The sequence below is a fragment of the Pempheris klunzingeri genome, chromosome 13 (genome assembly GCF_042242105.1).
Source record: "Pempheris klunzingeri isolate RE-2024b chromosome 13, fPemKlu1.hap1, whole genome shotgun sequence".
NCBI lineage: Eukaryota > Metazoa > Chordata > Actinopteri > Acropomatiformes > Pempheridae > Pempheris > Pempheris klunzingeri.
The window spans coordinates 16,060,431-16,083,413 of record NC_092024.1 but is presented as its reverse complement, the minus strand read 5'-3'; the positions used below and the strand labels follow the sequence as shown (position 1 = coordinate 16,083,413).

The 22,983-nt window shown below is 40.1% G+C and overlaps 1 protein-coding gene across 1 annotated transcript in view; it reads left to right on the top strand.

The window, feature by feature from the left end:
• The window catches only part of stxbp6 (syntaxin binding protein 6 (amisyn)), a 55,770-nt gene extending 33,294 nt beyond the window's left edge, over positions 1 to 22,476 (top strand). The window contains exons 3-6 of the mRNA XM_070842224.1: positions 10,246 to 10,376; positions 10,571 to 10,736; positions 19,924 to 20,081; positions 21,823 to 22,476. Coding sequence (XP_070698325.1) covers positions 10,246 to 10,376; positions 10,571 to 10,736; positions 19,924 to 20,081; positions 21,823 to 21,846 — 479 coding nt within the window. The 3' untranslated portion in view covers positions 21,847 to 22,476. The remainder of the gene's footprint in view (positions 1 to 10,245; positions 10,377 to 10,570; positions 10,737 to 19,923; positions 20,082 to 21,822) is intronic.
• Positions 22,477 to 22,983: the final 507 nt, after the last annotated feature.

Here is a 22,983-nt window from a genome sequence, read left to right as displayed (position 1 = left end):
TCTCCAATATTCACTCCTTTAGGGTCTTTCCTTTTACTTCTTTAATGGCTCAGAACTATACATACATTAGTCAGTGTACAGATAACGTGTAACCAAACAAGACTCAGTTACCCAGGTGTCTTCCTTTTAGATTCACAGTAGTCTTTCATCATAGTAAAGGTTCTAGACTGCACTTATTATCTAGACACATCTGCGCTGACGGTGATCATTAAACTCCATGCAGGTTGTTTTACAGACCTGTGTGTCACACTGAAACCTTGTTTAATATATCACTGCACAGATATGTTCTCAATGTACAATTGCATATGTTCATGTGGCCAGATCTCCTTCTCTTTGTTCTTTCCCATGACCCCTTTGTAATACAAACTGAATTATTCATCCTCCTCTCCACTTCTGCACTCTTGATCCTGAGAACAAGACTAATGGATTTAAAACAAGAGTAAATGCATAAAGGAGACGGACTTCCTCGTGCAGGAAAGTGTTTATTTGTGTAGTAAGTGAATCTTTGTGACCCTCATGTGTAGCATAACCTACCACTACTCACTAGATTTTACTACTGAACAAATAATTTTGAGATCTACCTCTCAGTATATCATCACTTTCCGGTTTAATATGGCATGCGTCTTACAAACCCTTTAATTGCACACTTCTGTCTCATTGCAGAATTTTTGAGAACAGGTTATTTCATCTGTATTATCTTTAAGATGATTATTATGGACAGCAAATTCAAGGCTGGGAAAAATCTTGGTTTTGTTGCTGTTCCTAAGGAGCATACATATTGGAGCCCTCTGTTGTGTACAAAGGCATGTTTTTATAAATGCCATCAGTGGCTCAGTGGACTATCTTCATGACCTTGATGATAATGTGGTCTAAGTTTTGGAAGGATGCTCTTGCTGAGGAGTCCTCTTGGCGCCTGTCACCACAGAGCAAGACTGATGGATGCTCTTTACTTTCCATCCCTCTTTGCTGACATGCCACATCTATCATGTGCCCCAAAACTTTGCATAAGTCAAAAGCTTAACAGTTTCTGCTGCTGTGTGAAAATGACTTGAAGAAAGGGTTTCATGGGAGATGTAACAATGCAGTTCATCCACTTGCTTGCTGTGTAATCTTTTATCATAACAGATGAGTTAAAGGTCCGTTTTTAAACATTTAGATTACCAGATTCATCCCTTATGCTCTTGGAGCAGAGATCCTAACCCAGCCAAGATTTCATATAGATTTAGATTTTCTACTGTGTAAAGTTGTATTTACTCCACATGAAATATTGACCTCACACTGGAACCCTGAGAGAGCATTTCATAATTCTGTTTGAGTACAGTACGTAGTTGGAATTGTGAATGTAATCCTCACTCAATCTCTGATACAGTTACACTCTAAGATTTAACTCAATGCATTGTGCATTTCAATGCATAATAGATGTTTTCCCCTTAGATAAAACCTAAAGCATGCGCTTTTGAAACAGAAACTGCAAATAAATGCCAATGCTTTTTTTAGTCTTAATCTTATGAAAAGTAGACAGTGTGTCAAAGCTGAAATAACAAAGTGCCCCGAAGCGTAGCATTACATGGTGCAGTCATTTTCTTTGCTTTTCAAAAAAAATGCCTTCTGTCGGTGTAGTCCCAAAAATATCTTTCTCTGAATTTACCTATCAGAAGCCTGACAGTGTAACTTGTCTGTTTGTTTAAGGCTTTGTTAAATTCTGTAAAGCAGTGTGTATTCTTGGATATTTTAACTGAGTTGCACAACATTAATCTCTGTGTCTCTCCTTCCATATTAAATACAGACGGTGCTCCACTAAACGTCTAAAAGAGAACAGATGGGCTGGGAAATGAGATCTGGAAACAAGCCTGAACTGGGATGCTTTGATTCATCATTAGATTTCACTTTTTAGGGCTTAAGGTAGAATTCACTAGAATGAGTCCATAGCATTAAATCCAACTCCACCAGGTGTTAAGTTGAATAGCTCTGAACAATTTCCGATGTTGGGATAGTGGATAAATTACCAGAGTAGAATAGTAGGTTTAAATTCCTAGATTGCTAAAATCACTGAAATGAAAGCCAGGCCACCCAGACATAAGATAAATACTCCTGCATCGCCAAAGTGACTATGAGTGATGGAGGATTGCAAAGGGGATAAAATTGCAGCTAGTTGGATTTAGTTTAAAAGGAAGAATGATGTAATGAACACGCAGTTTTGAAGTGTTTCCTAAAGAGATGTTTCAGGATTATGGTAAGACAGGGAGTGTACAGTGTGCTTCTGTGATGAACAGCATATTTGACATCATGTGAATGATCTAAAATCTCTATCCAGCAGGTTAACACTAGCTGTTTCTTTCTAATACAGTGTGACCCAGGTTTGACACAGGGGCTGTTTTGGTTTAAGGGTTTCTGTTCCAGGCACATTGGTTTAGGTCATCCTGAAGAAGTAAGTGTTGAGGAATGTGCTTTGTTTTGACTGTTTTAAATACCGGCGCATGCTATTGCGTGATAATATCCAGATTAGGTTGTTATGAGATCTTCGTGTATTGATATGATTGACCAGAGTTTTGGCACATACAGCAGGTTTTGTATGCATTTTTTTGTCTTCAGTTCCAAACTGAGCTGATTTAGATTTTATTCCAAAATGTAATGACCTGACACCACCTCTCCGCCTCTCTCCTTAATCTAACAAAGTTACATTTTTTATTTTTCCTTCCAATGAAGCTAAATGTAAAATCTAGAAATATCAGTGAGTAAACAAACATTCATAAAAACATGTAATTTTTTTAGCTTTAAGCCTGGTGCAGGCATGCGGAAACACAATCAGTTCAGGTTTTACACGGCCAATAGAGAGCCATGACAGGCTGATGGGTGTTAAGTTTGTCCCATAGCATCACAGTAGGGGAGAAGCCTCAGGTCGGTGCCCCAGTGTAATTAAATATTTCCTTGTATCCGTGGGCTCTGGCTCTAGAGGAATGTCTACTATGTGGGCTGGGGCCTAGCCCGAATAGCTGGGTTATTAAGTGGTCCATGGAGCACTGGGTGATGGACGAGCTCAGGGGGTCGTAATGTAAAATATGGGCCTCACAAAAGACCTTGTGTTTCCCCCTGGATGTGCACAGGAGCAGGAAGCAAGATGGGAAAGAGAAACACAATGACCTGCCTCTGTGAAAAGTGGGATTGGTTTCTTTGCCTCTGTTTTTGATGATGATGTTTTTCTTGGTCTCTCTTCATAGGATTCTAAGATGTATTGCATGTCCTTCATTGTGATGAAATGTAATCTGTGCCTGATAGACTGTAGGTCTGAAACCATTAATCACTTCCTATACAATGAAAATATATCTTGTTAATGTTTGCACTTGAATTTGCTTTAGTCCTGTGTATTGCTAAATGGCATAATTCTATCACTTGGGGAGTTTGTCATTAGGCAGTTTTTCGTTAACCTTGACAACGACTGGGGAGGTTGAAACCTTCGATGAGGTAAATAGTACAACAAATGCTGTTGTCGTTCTTTTCCCCAGCTTTTTTTCTGCTCTGATTATTTTACTCTGTCAAAACGTTACTGTTTATGTTACTTCATTAATCAACCCTCCAAGCTGCACTCCACACCTCAGACATCAAGGAAAAAAATGTCACAGTGATCACTAGCATATTTGAGCTGTATCATCAGCTGTCAACAGGGTTTCCCATCACCCCGTAACCAAAATGTTGCTGACTTACTATGATGCAGTTATGATGATTAAAGCAAAACAAAGTTTAGTGCAACTGCGATCTCAACACAAGATTCATGATGATCAACAGAAAACTACATCACATTTGAATACATTTCCTTTGATTGTAACTGTTGTGTTGCAGAGAGGTAACTAGCTAAATCAAAGAAATACCACACATTGTCATATTATTGCTTACATGGATACATTATACACACCATACCTGTTTTAAAAAAAAAAACATTTGCAAAGTAGATACCCAGAAAGAAATTTGTTTAACATTTCAGTTCAGCCACTTACTTTAATTAAATAATTTCTGAGTTGCTTTGATTTGAACTGAACTTAAAGAAGCTCTGGTGCCTGAAATGAGAGTTTTCATTCTGGATGGCTGACGCACATGATTTGTCAAGCCTCCAGAATCCTTTTAATGTGGTGTCCTTGGGTGAGTGTTATAATTGGATGGATAACAGATGTGACTGGAGGCAAAAGGCAGCTATGTTTTAAAAAGCTCAGTTGGGTTTTGAATACTTGGTGTTTAAAGGAGCATGGATGAGAGGAATGACTTGACTTTTGAGAGATCCTCAAAGACAAACTGAATATAATGTTTGAATATGATGAAAACATGAGGATATATAAATGCTTTATCGGTCATAGTTAGGTTAATTAAAATGAAAACATGCAAATTCATTTTCATTTAGTATGAAAATGACTCTCCTTTTTCAACAATAATTCCCAGTCTTGTGGTGTTGTAGTCATTTTAACAACCATTAGCGTTACCCCATGCGTAGTCCCACTGTGAAGATTTTCAGCCATTAGCTGTGGTGCATGATTGTTGTTTTTAGGGATTATTAGACACTGAATTAAAAAAGATACTGTGGCTTAAATCAAAGCTCAAATACACTCCACAAAAAATGAGCAGGAATTGAGGAACTTTTCTTCATAACATCTTGCTTAGTTACCAGCCAGCTGTGACAGACAACTGGATTAGTCACATATTCAATATTCTCATTTTCTCAAGAAGTCATTAATTTCTCAACAAACATTTCATTTAAAGATTCACTGCACTGTGGTCTTGACTTAAGTTAAAGTCAGATAGTTGTTTTCTGCTGCTTGCTAATTAAACATCCATTCACAGAATAATGATATTTAGGCATTTAAGATTAACGTGAACTTGATGAAACTAAAAGTTGATATAAATTGTGCAACACTGCAAGTTTTTAGTTAGTCAAGTTTCATAGTAACTTAGATTTAATACAATTGCTTCGTTACAGTCTTTATTGAATGTTTCATTGTTGTATGAGGGCATTGTTACTGTGTTAGCGCCTGTAAGCTAATGGTGTCTGTATCTGCTGTGTAAGTAACTTGTCCCTCCCAAGGGTTGAGCAAAGCCGATCTCTATTCTTTAGTGATTATTTGCCACAATATATGCTCTCCCTTTCACCATTGGTGCCTTGCCACTGCATGAGCACCATCCCATCCGAGAAGACCTTGTACAAAGCAGTTGCTGTGTTTTCGGGCCCATGACTACACAGTAGAGGCCTTTGTTCCGGGCTGTTGTTGCCAGTCTAGCCAGTGCTGTGGTTCATTCTAGTGACAGCTTCTCTCCGAAGATAACAGTGTGTTCGAGCTCAAGCAGAGTGAGGGCAGCTTTAAAATAGACCTGTAATCATAGACCCAGACAGAATAAAGTGTTAGACGTGCCCTCAGACGACAGGTCTAATAACAAGCCACACAATTCAACCTGTAAGGCAAACAGTTTGATTATTTACCTTGCAATATAGTGTCCTTGCTTCCAAGATACTCCATCGTTATAGCAGGCTGTCATTTCAGGTTGTTGTTGTTGTTGTTTTTACCTTAAGAGGTGTAAAAGTATGCATATATATTTATTTGTATTTAAACGGTAACCTTTGAGTTGTCCACTTTTGCTTGCTTTTCAGAATCATCATTTGTTGCGTAAGTCTGATATTGATTAATGTTTGTCCATACACATATGAGCTATCCCATTATGCTCGCAGCCAAGCCAAACAAATAACAGCGCACATTACTTTGTAGCCCAGCACTTTGTCCATTAGCATTTCCTACTTTCTCAATGATATCTAAATGACTTTGAATTTCTGTTAGCTGTGCACCAGCCTGGAGTCCTAGCTCGCTGTCCCTGAATGAACCTGGCCAAGTGCCAGCCCCCGCTTCTCAGGTGTCTTTTGTGCCATGCAAATAAGATTGCCATGGCAACCGTGTCTACTTAATGTCAGAGCATAGAGCCAATTGACTGCGAACTGAAGGGGTCTGATTTGTCAAGAGATCCTGAGCACACCTGGTTGAGATGGAGGCGGTGAAATGCCTCTTTGAAGGAGGACAGATGGGAGTCAGATGATTAAAAACATACTTTCATCTTCTCAGCTTGGCTAACAGAGTATCCTTCAACTGTAATGAGGAATTGTAATGTAAACGAAGATCTGTTTAGCAACACAATCACAGATTGCCGTTATAACATTAAATACATTTTTCGTATTTGCTTTTCTAAAAACATGAAGACGCTTAATTTTTGCTGGTAAATATCTTCTGGCACACAGGAAAAAGTGTCAGTTTTTTCAGTTTTGAAGGAGCAGTAAAACACTTTATTTTAACTACCCTGTTGAGCATTTTATAAGCAGTGTTAGTTTAAAGTTTAAAGCAGATAGTTTAAAGTAAAATGAAAGCTGAAAACCTACACAAACTCAATAGTGAGAATATCCTGCTGTATTGACCACACAGACATATTGTATGTAATTCTGTGATGTGCGCTGTGCATAATCCTCCACACCATTATCTTACTTCACTGCGCCTTGGTGGGTGAATCTTGTAACAACCAGTCACTCCAAAGGCAACACAATTCCTCCCAGACTGTACAGTTACGCATCATCTGCCATATCTGACGCGATCTTTTGTTATTCTGTCATTTTGGATTTTCATATCTCCTCTCATATGGCCCAAAATGCTGACGCGTATCATATTTCTGGCTGGTGGACTGAGATTTTTGAGAAGCATCAGTGTTGACACAAGGATTAGATTGTATTATAGGAGGGAAAGGAAGTTATTAATGTTTTGCCCATGCGGGTGGTCCGTTTCCATATTCTGCTAGCTTTCATGGTGCCATTGGCAAGCCCCACTATTTCTTCATGAATTCTGTAGTTGCTTCATGCATTGGTGGTACTGGATTATATATTTTCTGCACACTTCTCACATGATAATTTATGTCATTACTGCTTTTGCTAGACCCCTTCCCGGTGTTCACATTTCTCTCTCAACAACCACAACTACATTAATATTTCCTTTAGGGAAAGCTGATCCTGAGAACGTTTCCTCTGTGATGTTCGCAGAGTGGTACAGTATGTGTTTCCCTTCAGGCCGCAGTGCTCGCATATAGCCAAGCACAACAAGGGAGTCATGCACTGGAGGAAGTGAGAGCATGTCACCATCGGAGCACGAGAAAGGAGCAGGGCAGTAACCCCAGCATGGCCTTCCTCTGATAGCCCACATGGAAACAATGGGTTTGGCAGGGTCTCAGTAGTTGTGGACTTTCCTTCTTCCTAGATATAATATGAAAGTGGTGTGTGCACATTCTCATAAAGTCACGTTATAGTTTCGTTTTCCATCCACTTCAGGTCATGTACAGGATGAGAAAATGTGTCTTCATCGGTCTTGGAGTTCAAGCTCTGTGAACTTTGGCCTATTAATCTCAGTCTCTGCAAACTAATTGACGAGCTCATCAGCAGGGAGACCACTCACATGAAAACGATTGATGGAGGGGTGGTGGTCGGGGTGTTGTCTAGTTTTAGAGCATTCCTAAACATTTGAAACAAGTATCTCTCTCCCTTCTATGATTTTTGTCATTCATTTTTCCTTAGTATCACTCAGTGGTTTTATTTATCATGAGAGACACTTGAGGTTTCGTTTTGGAAGAGCCTGAGTGCACATTTCCTCACAGCCCTTTCCCTGATTGTTGTTTCAATAAAGCCAGCTCCCCTAACTTTCTGTAATTGTTTAATATGCAGAGGAGCAACTCAGACAAGGTGGGAGTCCACAGCTGAATATGAAATTGATTTGAGAGGCTCAAAGGTGTCTGGCAGATTGATTAAGTCCTCTGGGTTGATGTGTTGATGGTTAAGCTCCATGGCCTTGAGACAACAGGTCTCTTTCACATAATCACTGATGCATTTCACCAGTCAGATCTCAGTGTTATGTAATAGTTTTATTTAAAAAAAGATAAAAAGCCAGACGGCGCTACTAGATTGCAATGTGATAAATTGTCCTCCCCACACGAGCAACGGATCATTTAGTATGCATTTCTCATGTTTCATGCCTCTTCCACAGTGTTAAGCAACTGTTATTCTAATCCTGGAGTCACTGTGATTGTTTCGAAAGCATGCTCACCACAAAGCTTGTGATATGACAGTGAATATGTACAAATGTGTCAGTCAAAGCCTCTCAAGCTCGGGGGTCGTACTCATTCATAGTCACGATTGTTTCGTTTTTTTTCATCTGTTATGTTGCGCAGTAAGCTGTAGGCTGTTGATGTGAGTGGTTGTTACAGTGTATTGTAGAACTACTATTCCTGTATTTTCAGTATGTTACATCCCTCCTCTGTCACTGATTGTTGTATAGACTGGTGGGATAAGAAGGCGGTGAGAGGTGTCTGGTTGAACCTGTCCCTATGTCAGTTTTTCATCTCACAGCTACCAGTCCTCCACTTACCAAGTGAGAGCAATAAAAGTCTGTTTTCACTTTCAGTTCAGTTCTTTGTTTCTGCGCTACAGTCTATGATCTGCCAAGTCTCAGAGGCAGCTCAAAGACAAATTATTGTTGCAGCGAATTGGATGACCTGAGTTTCTAGACTCCTACCCTTCAACACACTGACTCATTACATCTAGCTGTCATCCTCTTTATGAAATCTTCTGGTTTCTGGAGCTTCCATTAGCCTTCAGTGTGACCCAAGGCAGATCAGATCACTCACCTCATCTGTTTGTCATGGTTGGGGCTGTTTGAATAAAGATATATTCTCAAAGAAAAGATTAGAAGGAAATGACAGTCAGTCTGCCTGTATTGTATCTGTCTGCCTCTGTCTGTCTGTTCCACCCTGCAACCTCAGCCCAGCGCCTCAAGTATTAACTGCAGCTGTCTAAATGGATACGCAGAACATATCCAAACATCCCTCCTCTCTGGGGAGTTTGCTTACTGAATGTATCACCTGATGTAACATTCAGCCCTACCTATATTTTCAAAATCATTCCAAGAGAAAGGTGTGGTACATCTTTCACAAAGCAAACCAGACCAAAAGGCAGAATTTACTGTAGCACCCAGTGGGGATAGTACTGTTTGTTGGAGAGATGAAAAGCGGAGCAAAGAGCAGCATCAGTGAAAAGTGACCTGAACATTTCCCCCTCCCTGCGATGACACAATGGCAAATATGAGAGAGCGGAAGCAGAGGTTCACTGCTGGGGTTAAAAAAGCAACACAGGAGCATGTTGCCCTTGAGAAGTATGGAGGTTTTCAGTATTCAGCCTCACACATCCAGCAGTCCTGACACGTGATGGAACTGTGAGTGGCCATAATCTATAAACATGTGGCAGCGTTGATCTCTGTATGGGAAGAGTCAAACACAGGGAATAAAGATGAAAGTACTGTGATAATGGGGCCCAGCTGATGATGATGATAATGTCATTAGATGTCAATTAAGTCAGAATGACGTTTTTAGTTTGTCACCAGCATTACATTTGTTTTTAACATGTTATTAGTCCCGTAGGACAAGCCTATTAGGTCATATAACAAAGTACACAGAAAGTGCCTTAAAGAATATGCAAGCAATCCAGAGACCAGCACTTTCTGGATTGTACAAATGTTACGAACCAACTAAGCATTGTGGGTATCGTGCCACCAACTGATAAAACTCTACAGGACCCGGTAATAATTATGGAAGTGCAATGTACTGCCACTGCTGGGTTGCGTTATTACCATGTCCATTTTTCTCTCATGAGTTGTTAAAAAGGCAATACATCCATGCTAGTGTAGTGTAATTTGTTACCTGCTCAGATTTTGTTAGCGGTGCAGTAGAAGAAATAAATCACCTTTGTCAAGAGAAATGAGTTGTGTCCAGCACAGCGTAACAATTCACAGCAATTTATATGTTGACGGGAACAATATAAAGAGGTATAGGATTATTGTGCACAATTTGGCAGGAAATCTATGTTTACATAGTTTGTCCTGTCATGGTTTGACTGTGTCCTCTCATAGGAAATTTTATCATGGTCTCTGTTGCCATTGGCTCCAAAAGTGAGTCCGTTGTTAATGGATACGTTTGATTCTTCTGCCCACAGAGGGAAGCCTGTACTTCTGCTTGACACTAATATTCCTCATCTTGTGACCTGAACTGTCCATTTATCCTAATCCTCTCACTGTATGGCAAACATAAGGGCTACGTGTTTCACAGAAACCTCACATCCTGCGATTAAATGTTGGCCTTAATAATTGTTGCCACAATCTTATTTGGTGTATCGTATTGTTTTTGTTTCCACAGTGACAAATAAGAAACCTACCCACGTGTCCATCACTAAGGTGAAGCAGTTCCAAGGATCTTCTGCTTTTATAAAAAGATCGCAGTGGACAATGGACCAGCTAAGGCAGGTCAACGGCATCGACCCAAACAAAGTATGTAATTTCTAATCCCCTTCAACCACTGATGTTTTTAGTTTTAGCTTTCTTATAGCTAGGCTCAATTTTGGGGGTTTTGAGTTTTGCTGATACAAAATAACTTCATTATGTCCCCATTTCACCATTTTTTCCCCTGATGACACAAACTTACCTCTCACTCATATCTAGCTTTCATTGTTATTCTTTCCAAGGACTGCCCAGAGTTTGACCTGATGTTCGAAAATGCTTTTGACCAGTGGGTTGCTGGTTCAGCAGGAGAGAAGTGCACCTTCATCCAGATTCTTCACCACACCTGCCAGCGCTACAGCTCAGCACGGAAGCCAGAGTTCGTCAACTGTCAGTCCAAACTGCTGGGGGGTAAGATGGTTAAAAAAATCAACAACAGTGTTAACTGTCCTTTAATAGTTCTGTTCAGAACACAGTGGCTCTTCACTGCCAGCCTTGCTGCTGTCATACTGTGCTATAAGCCAGTCTGAATCTGATTATGTATGATGACAACCAGCACCTGGTGCATATGAAAATGCATGCTTATCCTCGTACACAACATCTGTTGAGGGCTCTGCTGAAGTGAGGTCAATGAGGGTGTCCAACAAAATCCATCAGCTGCTCAAAGTAGTTGGCACAGATCAACTGGTTTAAAGCACATAGAAGTGCAACACTAAAAAAAAAAATTCATCTAATTAATGTGTTGTTGACACACTTCATTGTGTGCCTGAAGTGTGAGACTCATTATTTTCAGTTGGTTTCCAGCTGTCATAATAACATTAAACACCACAATGAAAGCTGTAACCGTCCCCTTTTGACTATCCCTTGTTGTTTTACACTGATATTAAATTCATGAGACTGTCAATTCACAGCTAACCTTTTCCCTTTGAAAATGATATTAATTTCATTTCAGCTAATAAGTGAAGTCAGGCTGATCAAACAAGTCAAGCCATTACCAATTCCCAGATGTTTTAGACATATAAAATATGAATGCATAACTACATAATTGGTCATTTCCTTGCAGCAAACTGTGAGGTTGTTACCCAGGAAGTCAGAGTGTGAAACCTAGTAAAGAATGCAACATCGTCAGCGGTTTAATCAGATATTGATCTGTTTACCACCAAGCCTCTTCTTTGAGCACCATTCAACCTGTTGTATAATTCATGGGATTATTTATGGAAACACATTCAAACCTGCCTCCTGCAAGGTCCATCTGTCCCACACACAAGAATCAATTACCAAAGATAGATATTCTTTGAAACTAAAATATTGCTTTACTTAACAGGGTTTTCTACTTCCAACTGTTGGGCTATAAATGAAATCTTACTCAGAGTGAGTCTGAGAATGAATAATGACAACCCAGAGTCTCTTGTAATTGGTAACATGTGCTTTGTGAGAGCTTTCACGCACAATGCAAAAAAAAAGAGAGATTTCTTTGGGGATGTCTGGGAGAAGCTGCAGCTTTGGAGAGTATTACTGAAATATAGTACAATGCAGAGAGGTAATATTACATAAAATATGCATATAAAGTAACTAAGTAAGTGTAGTTGCTGTCAAATTTTTTTTTTTTTTCTTACTCTGTGTGTGAGAACCCACTATCTATTCATTGATGATAAAGCAGCCTGTTCTCCACATTCTGTTATGTTGCCTTGACCTCCCTCCTACTCTGAAAACCATATCTGTATTTAACTCTGTTAGACTGACCCTGTTATATACTATAGTCTCTGTATGTGTAGGTGTGAGGGTAGTGTTGTCCCAGAGAGCACTGAACCTGAGGGTCTTTAGAGTAGGATGTATTATGGGATACAAATTCTGCACATCAACCACCCGCCTCCAGTAGATCTGAAAATTACACTAAACAGTGCTACAGGGACTCTAAGAAACTTGCGGATGAGTACAAGACGCATATCACAAACATTGCAAATCCAATGTGAAACTCTCATTTAGGAGCCAAGCCTGTGGTTTTGTAGAGACAGCTTCAGTATTGATCCAGCTATCGACACCGTGCTGTAAGCCCACCTGGAGATGCCTCTCAGTGAGTAGAGCATGCTGTGTTTGATAGACCGAAAAGCTCACAGTTCACCGTGCACATTGTGACAGAAGAAACAGAACGTATGCCAGCCTGCTGCCAACTCTGTCCACTCCAGTTTAAGTCTCACACCAGTGCAAAACAAAAATCATGAAGCTGCTCAGGTGTGGGACCATAACTGTGGGAGACTCGCTCTGCAAAATCCTCTGGGATGGCAGCCCCAAAAGGTAAATAATTGCTACACATAATTCTGGTGGTACGCCATGAACATCACTATTAAGTTCTCTAGAGGATAAATACGTTTTGGCCTTCAAGGTAGGGAGCAACATGAGCATATTAGTCTAGCTCACAAATTTCTGTGGTGGTTGTTAGTTTCCCTCTGTGTCTGTTTATGACTGTGTCATCATGCCAGCAGCTTTTATCTTTACTCAAGCTTATTCATGGATTGTTCCTCGTGCTCATTACATTACTAAGAGAGGCCAGGTCAATTTTAAGTTTAAAATAATAATAATGAATAATAATGTTAAATTAACATTCAATCATCAGGCGTTATCACCCCGAGTCACATGACGTAAAATATGTGATAGTGTTGATGACACAAACCCTTTCAGCCTGGTAACTGGTGTTAATTTACTTTGTTGGAGTTTTCTACGTTTAACAGTACCTGAACTGATTTGAAGTGCAGAGATTTAGATTTCTGTGTGAGCTGTGTGGTGTAGATGAACAGGCCTGAAGCGCATGTGTTTGATCCTTGATGGGGCTTATAATCGGTCAAGAAATAAAAACGGTTCATTTGATAATTGCCTTGTTATCAGTGTCGACTCCTGTTATACATACTGTTATACTTTGTTATATTCCAATTCCCGGCCGAGCTTTTCTGTCTCACTGGGTTTTATTCATGACTTGATTCTAAACAAAATCCTAAATCTGTGAGTTAAGTGGATGCTTTTAAACCCTCAGCCTCAGACAAACTTATCTCCCTGTAGTTTATGCAAAATGCTCTCTGTGAGCGTTGCAGTTAATGAATAGATGAATAACTAAACAGTAACCAGTTCAGTTTTGCATGAGATTTACAAAGAACTGATCCCTCAATACTTAACTTGTGATTAATAACCCCAAACCATAACCTCGCTTTACTAATTTCAAAACTATATCATGTTTTGAAAATGAAAGCTGACTTTTGATATTTTCCCATCACAGAAGACCAACCTGTAGATTCAGTCATTTTCCGTTGCAAGGTCTATTTGAACAGAAAGAGGAAAGAATTTGTTGCACACCACAGTCGTCTACTAAGACAAGGTAAGCCAGTGGTACAGTACACAAAAATACTTGGACTAACTTTAAAAAGTTATATCTCTTACTAAAGAGTTTTGACTTCCTCCAACAAGTATATTTCCTAGAAAAAAGTGAGGGGGTTCCAATTATTGCCCCAATTGCAAGCAAATGTAGCGTCTGATAGATCAGTCAAAATCATCGTACCAGTGCTATACAGTAGATATGATTTCAAAAAATCTGACCACAGTAAATGGAGCCATTCTGCAAAGTTGGTTTTGTTGAAACTTTGAAATGAAGCCTGTCCCCTTCCGTCTGGACCAAAGGCTCTGCTCCAAAACGAAGCCAGTCCGCTGCCTTCTGAACTGAGGGCTCCCCTCCTGGCTCTCCGGGACTTCAGTGACCCATGTTGTCATTTTTAGGGATATACTGTAGTTAACATTTACAAACACACAGCTGTCCTCTGCGTGTTCCCAGTGAGGTCAAAATCTCCCTGGCTTGTGCTGTCACTGTTGGGAGTTGACTACATGCTGAAAGTGATTTCATGTTTACATCCAAAGGTTATGTGAGTTATGTTCACTGTCCTTGCCTCTCACTGTCAGACTGTGTGTACAGCATTACTGACTGTAAAATTACTGTAAATCGCATTTTGACTTGCGAGGGCAGCACAATGAGATTGCTTCTTCCCTAATGGTTTCCTCAGTATTCTGTACTTCTGTATTGCATTTCACAAATTAACATTAAAGCTTAGTCAAGACTATAATGATGGAAATTATGGCTGTTTAATGCATTGTGTGATGCTGACATTTATCTGCTGATTAAAGTCACTGCGAGTGAGCTGTTCATGAATACCTAGTGGCTATTTTTCTGTCAGTGTCGGCACAGCTCTGTGGTACATTCAGGACAGAATGTCCATGTTTCGTCCTCCTTGTTGTCCTTTGTCATGCTGGTTAAAAAGGTTTCAGCAAGGCACTGTGACTAAAGGCCGACTGAGCAAGCAAGGTCAAGCCTTTCCCCCTTGATGAGAAAATGTCAGGGGCAGAGTGATCTCCTCGCTCTTCACTGAGTGGTTAACCAACAGCTTGAAGGAGCCATTTAGGCTACACATCCACCTCACTCCAAAGTAATTGTGAGTGTCTGTGAGGCACATATACATGTACATTACCAGTGAGTCAAATGTAGTTCAAGCAGGAGGGACCAACACGATAATACAGATTAATTACTTAATTACTATTTATAATAGGGTAATTTGTCTAAACCTCCGCAATGGATCACACATTTTACATTAAAAAGTGAGTGAGTGCAATTGAATTTATGTAGGTCGGAATAAAGAGCCTGTGACTGCTGATGATAAGCAAGTCGAGCTCCTGGAACCCAGCGATGGTGGCAACGGAGATGTGGAGTGCTGCAACGCCTATAAGACAATTATATAATGATAGACATACACAGAAGGGTGTATATGCAATATATATTTCAAAGAGAGAAAGAGGGAAATGTTCAGATGGCTAAATGATTTCGGAAGACCTGTGAAAAAGGGAAATCTCTCCTGTATAAGAGGCTTGGGAGTGACCACTGAAGGACAGGAAAGAGAGACTTAACTGTGTAAGGACTGACTGCAAGAAAAATGTGGAGAAAAGTGATTGGATAAAAGGCTATAGAGAAATAATAGTTATATGTTAGGAGTGCTGGGGGGAGGTGCCCCTGCTGATTGAACCTCTGCTATAGTTTCATTATGCTGCTGCGGATAATGTCAAGATTTGCATTAATTAAAGTACAGCAGGGGTTTATCTTGCAGCAGGAGCTGCATAGCTGTGTCTTTATGCCTCTATGATGTCGATTACATTAGCCATTTCTTGTTTTTTTTTTTTTTTTGGGCACATTTTATACATTTCTTTATGCATAATACATTTGAAACTGTCAATACCAGAGCAGGATTAAACAACGAGTACTTTGCTTCATTAGAATATTTTGTTTCCAGCTTTAGTCTTCATGGTGATTTATTGTGTTTCCACTGGTCACCTATTTACTTTAGAGCTTTATACCTCCATTACTCAGAAAGGGCTGCTGTTACACACTGAGAGTGGAAGAAATTTGCATCTGTGGAATTTAGAAATAAATTAAATGATGTTTTATCACAGAAACACTCAAATTGTAAATGCAGTTGTGGTTGGGGTGGAATTTATGACAAAATTGCAGTTGTAATATGGAAATATATTTGATACTGTTCTACTATTCCTCACACACTTCCTTGTTTACTTTCTGGCTGCCTGTCCTCTGCTTGGTGATAACTTCTATAAGCAGGAAAAAGGATTTTTTTTTATACTGGAACAGCCACATTTGACATAATTGTGTATTTATGAATTTGAAATCAACAGTACATCAACATGAAAGGTATTTTTCTACTTTTTAAGTACAGTTGACTGTAATAGTGTGAATAAAGCATGTCAGCTGCAGTTTACTTCTTATTAATTAACAATAGGAAAATGGAATCATGTATTTCCTCAGAATTGGAATTACATAAATGTACAGTAAAATAAGTGAAGAGAGTTTTAATATTCCCTGCTTTATGATAGCAGAAACTGGGAAAAGAAAGTCCACGTTGAAAATAACAGCAATTACTGGGTACTTCAGAGTCTAGAAGCTCTGGATATGTGAATAGGACCGCACAGGATAGAAATCCTTGACAAAATGTTTCATATATTTCGTTAGATGACAGCAGCCTAAAGCCCTCAGGAAATATCAGGATAATAAGGAGGGTTTTTGATGGTACTTGTTGAAGTACAGATAAGTATGTGCTCCCTGAAACTAAAAGAAATTTTTAGACACTTTCTCCCTTCAAAACACCCACACATATTACACCCCACAGCGTTATCCCAGCACAGCGATGATCATGTGCGCTTCCAAAGTGGAAATATTAAAGGCACTGTAGCATGTATTGTTCAAATAGATCTTTTTGTGTAGGTGTGATTGATCTCAAAGTTAACCATCCAGTCTAATCAATCCCTTATGCTCTGAGTCAATGTGAATTTGTGGCTGTCAGCATCTTGTCAAGTGTGTCTTACATGTTCCTGATGATAACCGTCAGCTTATTTTCTTTAGCTCCATAGCAGTGCAGCCTGTAGCATATGGCGTACAGAGAACTGGAAACTTTGAATGATCTTTCCCTTTCCCTGTTATGTTAGTTCCTATTCTCTGGGATATTTTGTTCCCACAAAACAGTTGGCCTTTTTGTTCAGTCCCTGTTGTCAAAGAATGGGGTACGGCAACAAATTCCTCCTGCATTGTTGAGAGAGAGGCGTGTGGTGGATGCACTAGGTTTGGCCTCGTACTGAAGGACATTCTCAAACAATAGTGTAAGTTGACAAAATCTTATCGAAAGCTCCTCTTTTAGATTTGCCAATACAGCATTAGCGTCGCAACAGGGAAAAACTTAAATCTCCTGCGTCATTAGGGTATAGACGATTAATACCAATGAACCTCCTAAGTAACATAAAAGAACCGCTGTTATCCCCACTGATAACAGTGAAGGCTGATGAGCTCCCACTCTAAGTTAAGAATCATTACGGCTCTTTGAGTTTGGATCACAGTGATGGCATCACGTAACATAATCTACTCCTACAGATTTCATTCAGCTCCCGATGCTCCACACCCGCCCCCTTCATAAGCCTTGCAGAATGTCCCCACCCTGCTTTCTCTGTAATTACATTCTCCACTGGGGGAGCCCACGCTGCAGCCCACCACTGATCCCTGAGAAGGGAGAAGAGAGGCACCAGAGAAAGGAAAATTGTGTGCAGACAAATAAAGGGAGATGCTCTCTGAGAGTGCATGGTGTGGAGGGGTTGTGAGGCTGGGGGTTATATTGAGGATGATGGGAGTATTACTCCCCGGGCTCTTCCAGAGGAGGAGAGGATTAAGAGGAATCTGTCTGAAGGTGAAAAGGTCTTATCCTTTTCTATTGAAGCCCTAAAGCTTCTCAGAAAAAGCGTTTTCTTTTTCCAAACAGAAGCATGGCAGGAATGTGTTTTAGCCTATGTAAACCAGAATCCACATCTGCAGTGTATGATAATTACTCATTAACTTTGCCTTGCTAATGGATACAGTGAAGTAAATACTACATTCATGCTGTAGCTGTAGACTGTGGAGTATTTCGTGGACATATGCGAATATTTGGGAAATTCCGAGAGGTATGAAGCTTATTTCATCAGTCAAGTTGTGTTTGTCGTGTTCGATGTGGCCTGCAGTCTGTGGTTCATTTACTGTAATCTCTGGGAAGTTGATTGATTCCTTATGTGTGCGTAGGTGTGTGTATGAGCATCCATACATCCATCTGTGTATCGGCGTGTCTCAACATAAACTGCTTTGACTTTATCAAGTTAACTTCTTTTGATGGAACACCAGCTGGCCTCGCCGTCTGCTTTTGGGCTGTCATATAACCCGCTGCGGTAGAGTTTTCCCAATTATCTGTCACTCAGCCTACCTGCCTTGATGCCACAGGACACACACTCCGTATATTGCAGTTTCCTGTGGGAGTAGATAGAATCAGGCTTGTCAAGTCTTAATACAGTCAGTAGCCTCAAGCCGTGCTCTGTCTGTTTCTTCCCCTCAAACTCATCTAATGTGTATCTGAGGATACAGACTTTGGAAAATCTTTTCACTGGGTGATTGCTCTGTCTTTCTTTATTATTTTTTTTACTTGTAATGTACAGGACTAGACAGTGTAGTTGTGGATTATTTGGTATAACTTAACTGATTGTTTGACAGTCCTTAAGTGGTTGTCACCAGTCATTACCTTAAAGATATATATTGAAATAGGCAGAAAATTGTGCTTCTAGTCATTTTGTCTTTTTGAAAACAATGAGAGTTCCAGTACGCTGTCTTGCTTGCTGCTGAAATATTTATTAGATCACAACATTGTGCCCAATGGTGGGGTCTCATCATACATTAAACATGTCTCCCTCCAAATGACATGAAATAGTCACAGGTCAAGGTTGAATTTAATATGTTTATCTATTTAATTCATTATCATTGATATATTGTGTCATTTTATGTCTTTCCTGACATTTTTAATGCCATTTTCTGACTGGTTATACATATTCTTTGTGTAAGTTCAAGGTGCTTGTCAGTCAAACAACCTCTTATTGGATAGTTGAGGCAGCTACTATGAAGGGAAGGGTTGTGATGCTGCCCATATCCCTGGTGAAGGTCGGACAGACTGAAACACTGCTCTAATAAATATTTCAGCAGCAAGTCGGTAAGTGTGTGGACTTCCTGTTGTTATCAAATTTCACCTTCCCCTGACGCACCTGTCACACATTCAGGTGTGCAGAGATTTTTTTTTCCAAATCATTTTGTCTATTTGTCACATTGTGAACCCTGTGGTGCTGCTCCCATGGTGTAATTAAAAATACTTGTCAGGACCTGGCCACCACAGACCCAAAGTCAGTTTTTGGAAACCAGTGGTTGCAGTGCACACAAAAGAGTTTTTCCCAAACTGGCTTGTTGCCATCAGATACATCTACATGAAATAAAAGATTATATGCCTCCAAAGCGATGTAGCAGTACAGCCGCCAAAGAGAAAGCAGCAGGAAAATTGCTGTTTGCAGTGTGGTTGCCAACATAGTGCATAACAGCAGCACTCCCGACGTGGGGTAGATAAATGGCTTGTCGGAGGAAACATCCGCAGGGCTGCAGCGGCTATTGGAAGATGTGTTCACTGTCTCAAATCCACGACTGGGTCTGAAGGGCCAAGCACATATCCTCTAGTCATTACATTATAGTTTAGAAAAGGGGACAGTGATCACAAAGCTGGCGACACAAGTACAAAGTTGAAAAAAAGCAGTGCTAAACATCACCAGGAATGACACGCTTTCTTAAAGAGAGATTGAATCTGTTGTCGTGTGTTTTGCTGTTGTGTTGCATACTTAACAGTTTGAAAAGGTTAATTTGACTTGTTCTGCCCTTGACAGAGATCAGCTTTGAAGGAAACTCATTAGCCATCTTCCCACATTGCACCTGATGGAGACCACTTACTTTTTCATGTTTTTGTCTTCCACTATTGGCACTATCGCCCAGAGTCACTATTTAATTTCACCCATGTAAAGCCACAGGTTAATTTGTCTCAGCTGGTCTCCTACGTTCTGTTGTTCACCAGTGGAATCACAGTCTTTTCCCTTTTGTCTCTCTTTTCTGTGTCCTACTTTACTTTACTTCTTCACTTCTTGGTTTTTCTTGGTTCTTCACTCTCTCCCCCATCTGCAGGTAACAGTATACTACACTCAGCTGCAGACAGTGTGACGAGTGCTGTACAGAAGGCCAGCCAGGCTCTGAATGAGCGCGGCGAGCGATTAGGTCGGGCTGAAGACAGGACTGCAGACATGATGAACAGTGCTGAACAGTTCGCTGTCACTGCACACAAGGTGAGGCAATATGTTAGCAAGATTAACCTCACGGTTATCAGGCTGACTGTATGCATTTCAGTACAGTGCATTGAAATTCTGACTTCGTGACCCTCTTCATGTTTTATAGAATATCTAGTCGTGATTTTAAAGTCATTATTAGTTCAGCCAGAAGATCAAACATTTTACTCAAACCTGAGGATATTTGTAAGAGTTGCTTCATTGTGACTCAAGCCTCTCAGCCGTGGTGCTCTCTGCTCTGGGAAGATAACAGTGTTTTTCTTCTTTCCTCATTTACTCTCTCTTTTGTAGTTCTCTATAGAGTGTTCCTTCCCCCTCCATGTATCTCATATCTCTTGTTTGGCAGAAAAACTAATTGCATGCTGTTTAATGAGGCTCTCAGCCTAATATGATTTTTTTTACTGCAGAACACAAGAAAAAATCCATTGCTTTGTAAGGAGCGCACCTGATTATGATCCTCATAGCTATCCTTCTGATAGCACACAGTATATCACACATGTAAAATTAGGTAGCCCTGCTGCACTGGGTAGACTTCACTGATAGACGTGCCACGTAAAATGGGATGTCAATGACTATAAAGTAATAGTGCAACCATCCACTACCTATTGAAAGGACTGGTTTGAGCGATGCGTAATGCTATAGCAGTGATGGTGGGATAATTGAAAGACATTTAAAGAGCCATGCGTGGCTCTCTTACTGCTGACAGATGAGCTTCCCCACAGTGATGTATTGCAAAAACTGTGATAAACAGAGATAAATGCTGTGGCTCTGGTGGTTTCAGGAGAGAGTGACAGTGGAACCCCCATGAAGAATCACTCATTTTGCCAGCGTTTTTCATTTCACTTGCTGCCATTAGCTTTTATATTCTTTGTTTTTACAACTTGTCTCATTTGTCTTGAGCATTATTATCAAGACATAATCATGATGTTGCCTGTAACGGGTAGTCTGTAGCCTTACAGATGGACAAAGAAGTCCGTCCTGATAGAATTTACAAGACGTTCTGCATTTCATCTGTTATGTTTCTGCTGGGTATGACTTTAAAGATGGCTTGACAGGATGTTTTATGACGGATTTGAGTTGTCCGTCTTTCCAAGTCATCTGCATGTGCTTTAAGTGGACCTTTTGCACAATTATAGCCAGCTATAGCTGCGCTGTAGTCAGAAGGTCACCTTGACTCTTTTCTTTTAGTCCACTTCTGCAGTCCAATTTCTGAGCCTCACTTTGTGACAGCAGCCGATTCAGCTGCGCTCCTCAGTTGTGATCAAAACCCCTCATTTCTGTGTGATGCTCTACTGCCCCCACTTGTTCGATCTGCAGAATTCAGTCCCCCTCATGCTACAGCAACATACACCATGCTCGCTCCGTAGTCTGTTTGTGTTTGTATTTGTCTTCCATCCTCACGTCTCCACACCCCATAGCTTTGTGTTAGATTGGTGGCCTTGGTCATCCCTTTAACAAGGCCCATTAGAGCACTTGTTAATGAGATAAATGATGTTGCCTTGTCATTGCCTGAATAAAAAGCACCAGCTCCCCTGTCTGCCCTCCAGCACCTGCATAACAAACCTCCTCTAACAGCTTTTTCTCCTTTTGTGGAACGTTCTAAAATAGTCAAACCTGTGCCTTCTGTTTCCTCATTTCATTGAAGACAGTCTGTTAGGTCTACTGGATGGCATTTCACTGATCGGGTAACTTAAAATTCTCACTGTATCATCCCTCACCCCCACCCCAATTTTTCTTACAGCTTGCGATGAAGCACAAGTGTTAGACCACTGCCAAAACCAACTGGGGGTGGGGGGGATCAAGAATCGCCAGTCGCTGTACAGGAGAAGGATTCCAGACTTTATTCTTTTTAAACATTTTAATATGATTACTATTTGTTAACAATGTTAACATTTTAATGTTTTGAATAACTGTATTCGGGTGCATCTTCTGATGGTGACTCATCAAGCAGTTGGGGAGGAAGAGAGGTAAACAACATTTCTTCAGACTGTCAGCAGAATGATTCATGCTTCTGTTTGCCAAAAAAAAAGCCACAAGCCACAGCCATGACTGTATTTGATAACTGTGGCCAGTCTAAACACTTCCCCTTTTCATATGCTCAGAACACTAATGTGAGTGCTCACATGCTGACAAGTCATTATCAGCAATCATCCCAAGACAAGGAACAGCTTGTCTCACAGGTTATTAATCGTTGAGTCATTTATGAGCACCGCAGTCGTTACACCGTCTGATTTATGAGTGACGGGCCCCCTCATGGCTTTCATACATGTGCTGCACAAATTAACAACACATACACACCTGAAGATAGCCAAGATTTACTTACCCGATGCTTAGACGGTACCCAGATAATATTCTGGCAGTATATTTTGAAGCTGAAAGAAATAATTGCATCTGCAGAGAAGAACTGAAATCAAAATCCCAAATTTTCAATTTAATGGTTCTTTCTTTCTTTGACTCTTAGAGTCCATTTCAGTCCATTGTTCTGTCCATCATTTCAAAATGTATAAAAACAGTATTAGTCAAAATGTTTTCAGTTTATTATGAATAAAGTGGTTTGGGTGACAGAATATTTAACAACATTAAATATTTTTAGTCCTCTGTTAGACTTGTGTACTTAGAAAACTACCAAAACTACTTGGAATACAGTTGCCAATGTTTTTGGAGGTGTACTTGAAGAACTCTGTTTTGAAAATAAGCTTTTTAAGTATAATAATTTATGTTAAGGGGATTGTTTGGGGGGGGGGGCAATTCCTAAACCAGCTTCTGCACTGTAAAAAGCAAAACATGTAATTCTTCTAGCGCTATTATCAGTGTATGTAGAGCTAATTTGTCTCATGTCCATGAGATGTTTTGAAATTACTCCCAGCTGTATTTCAACTTTAAACATTCAGTAATCCTACTT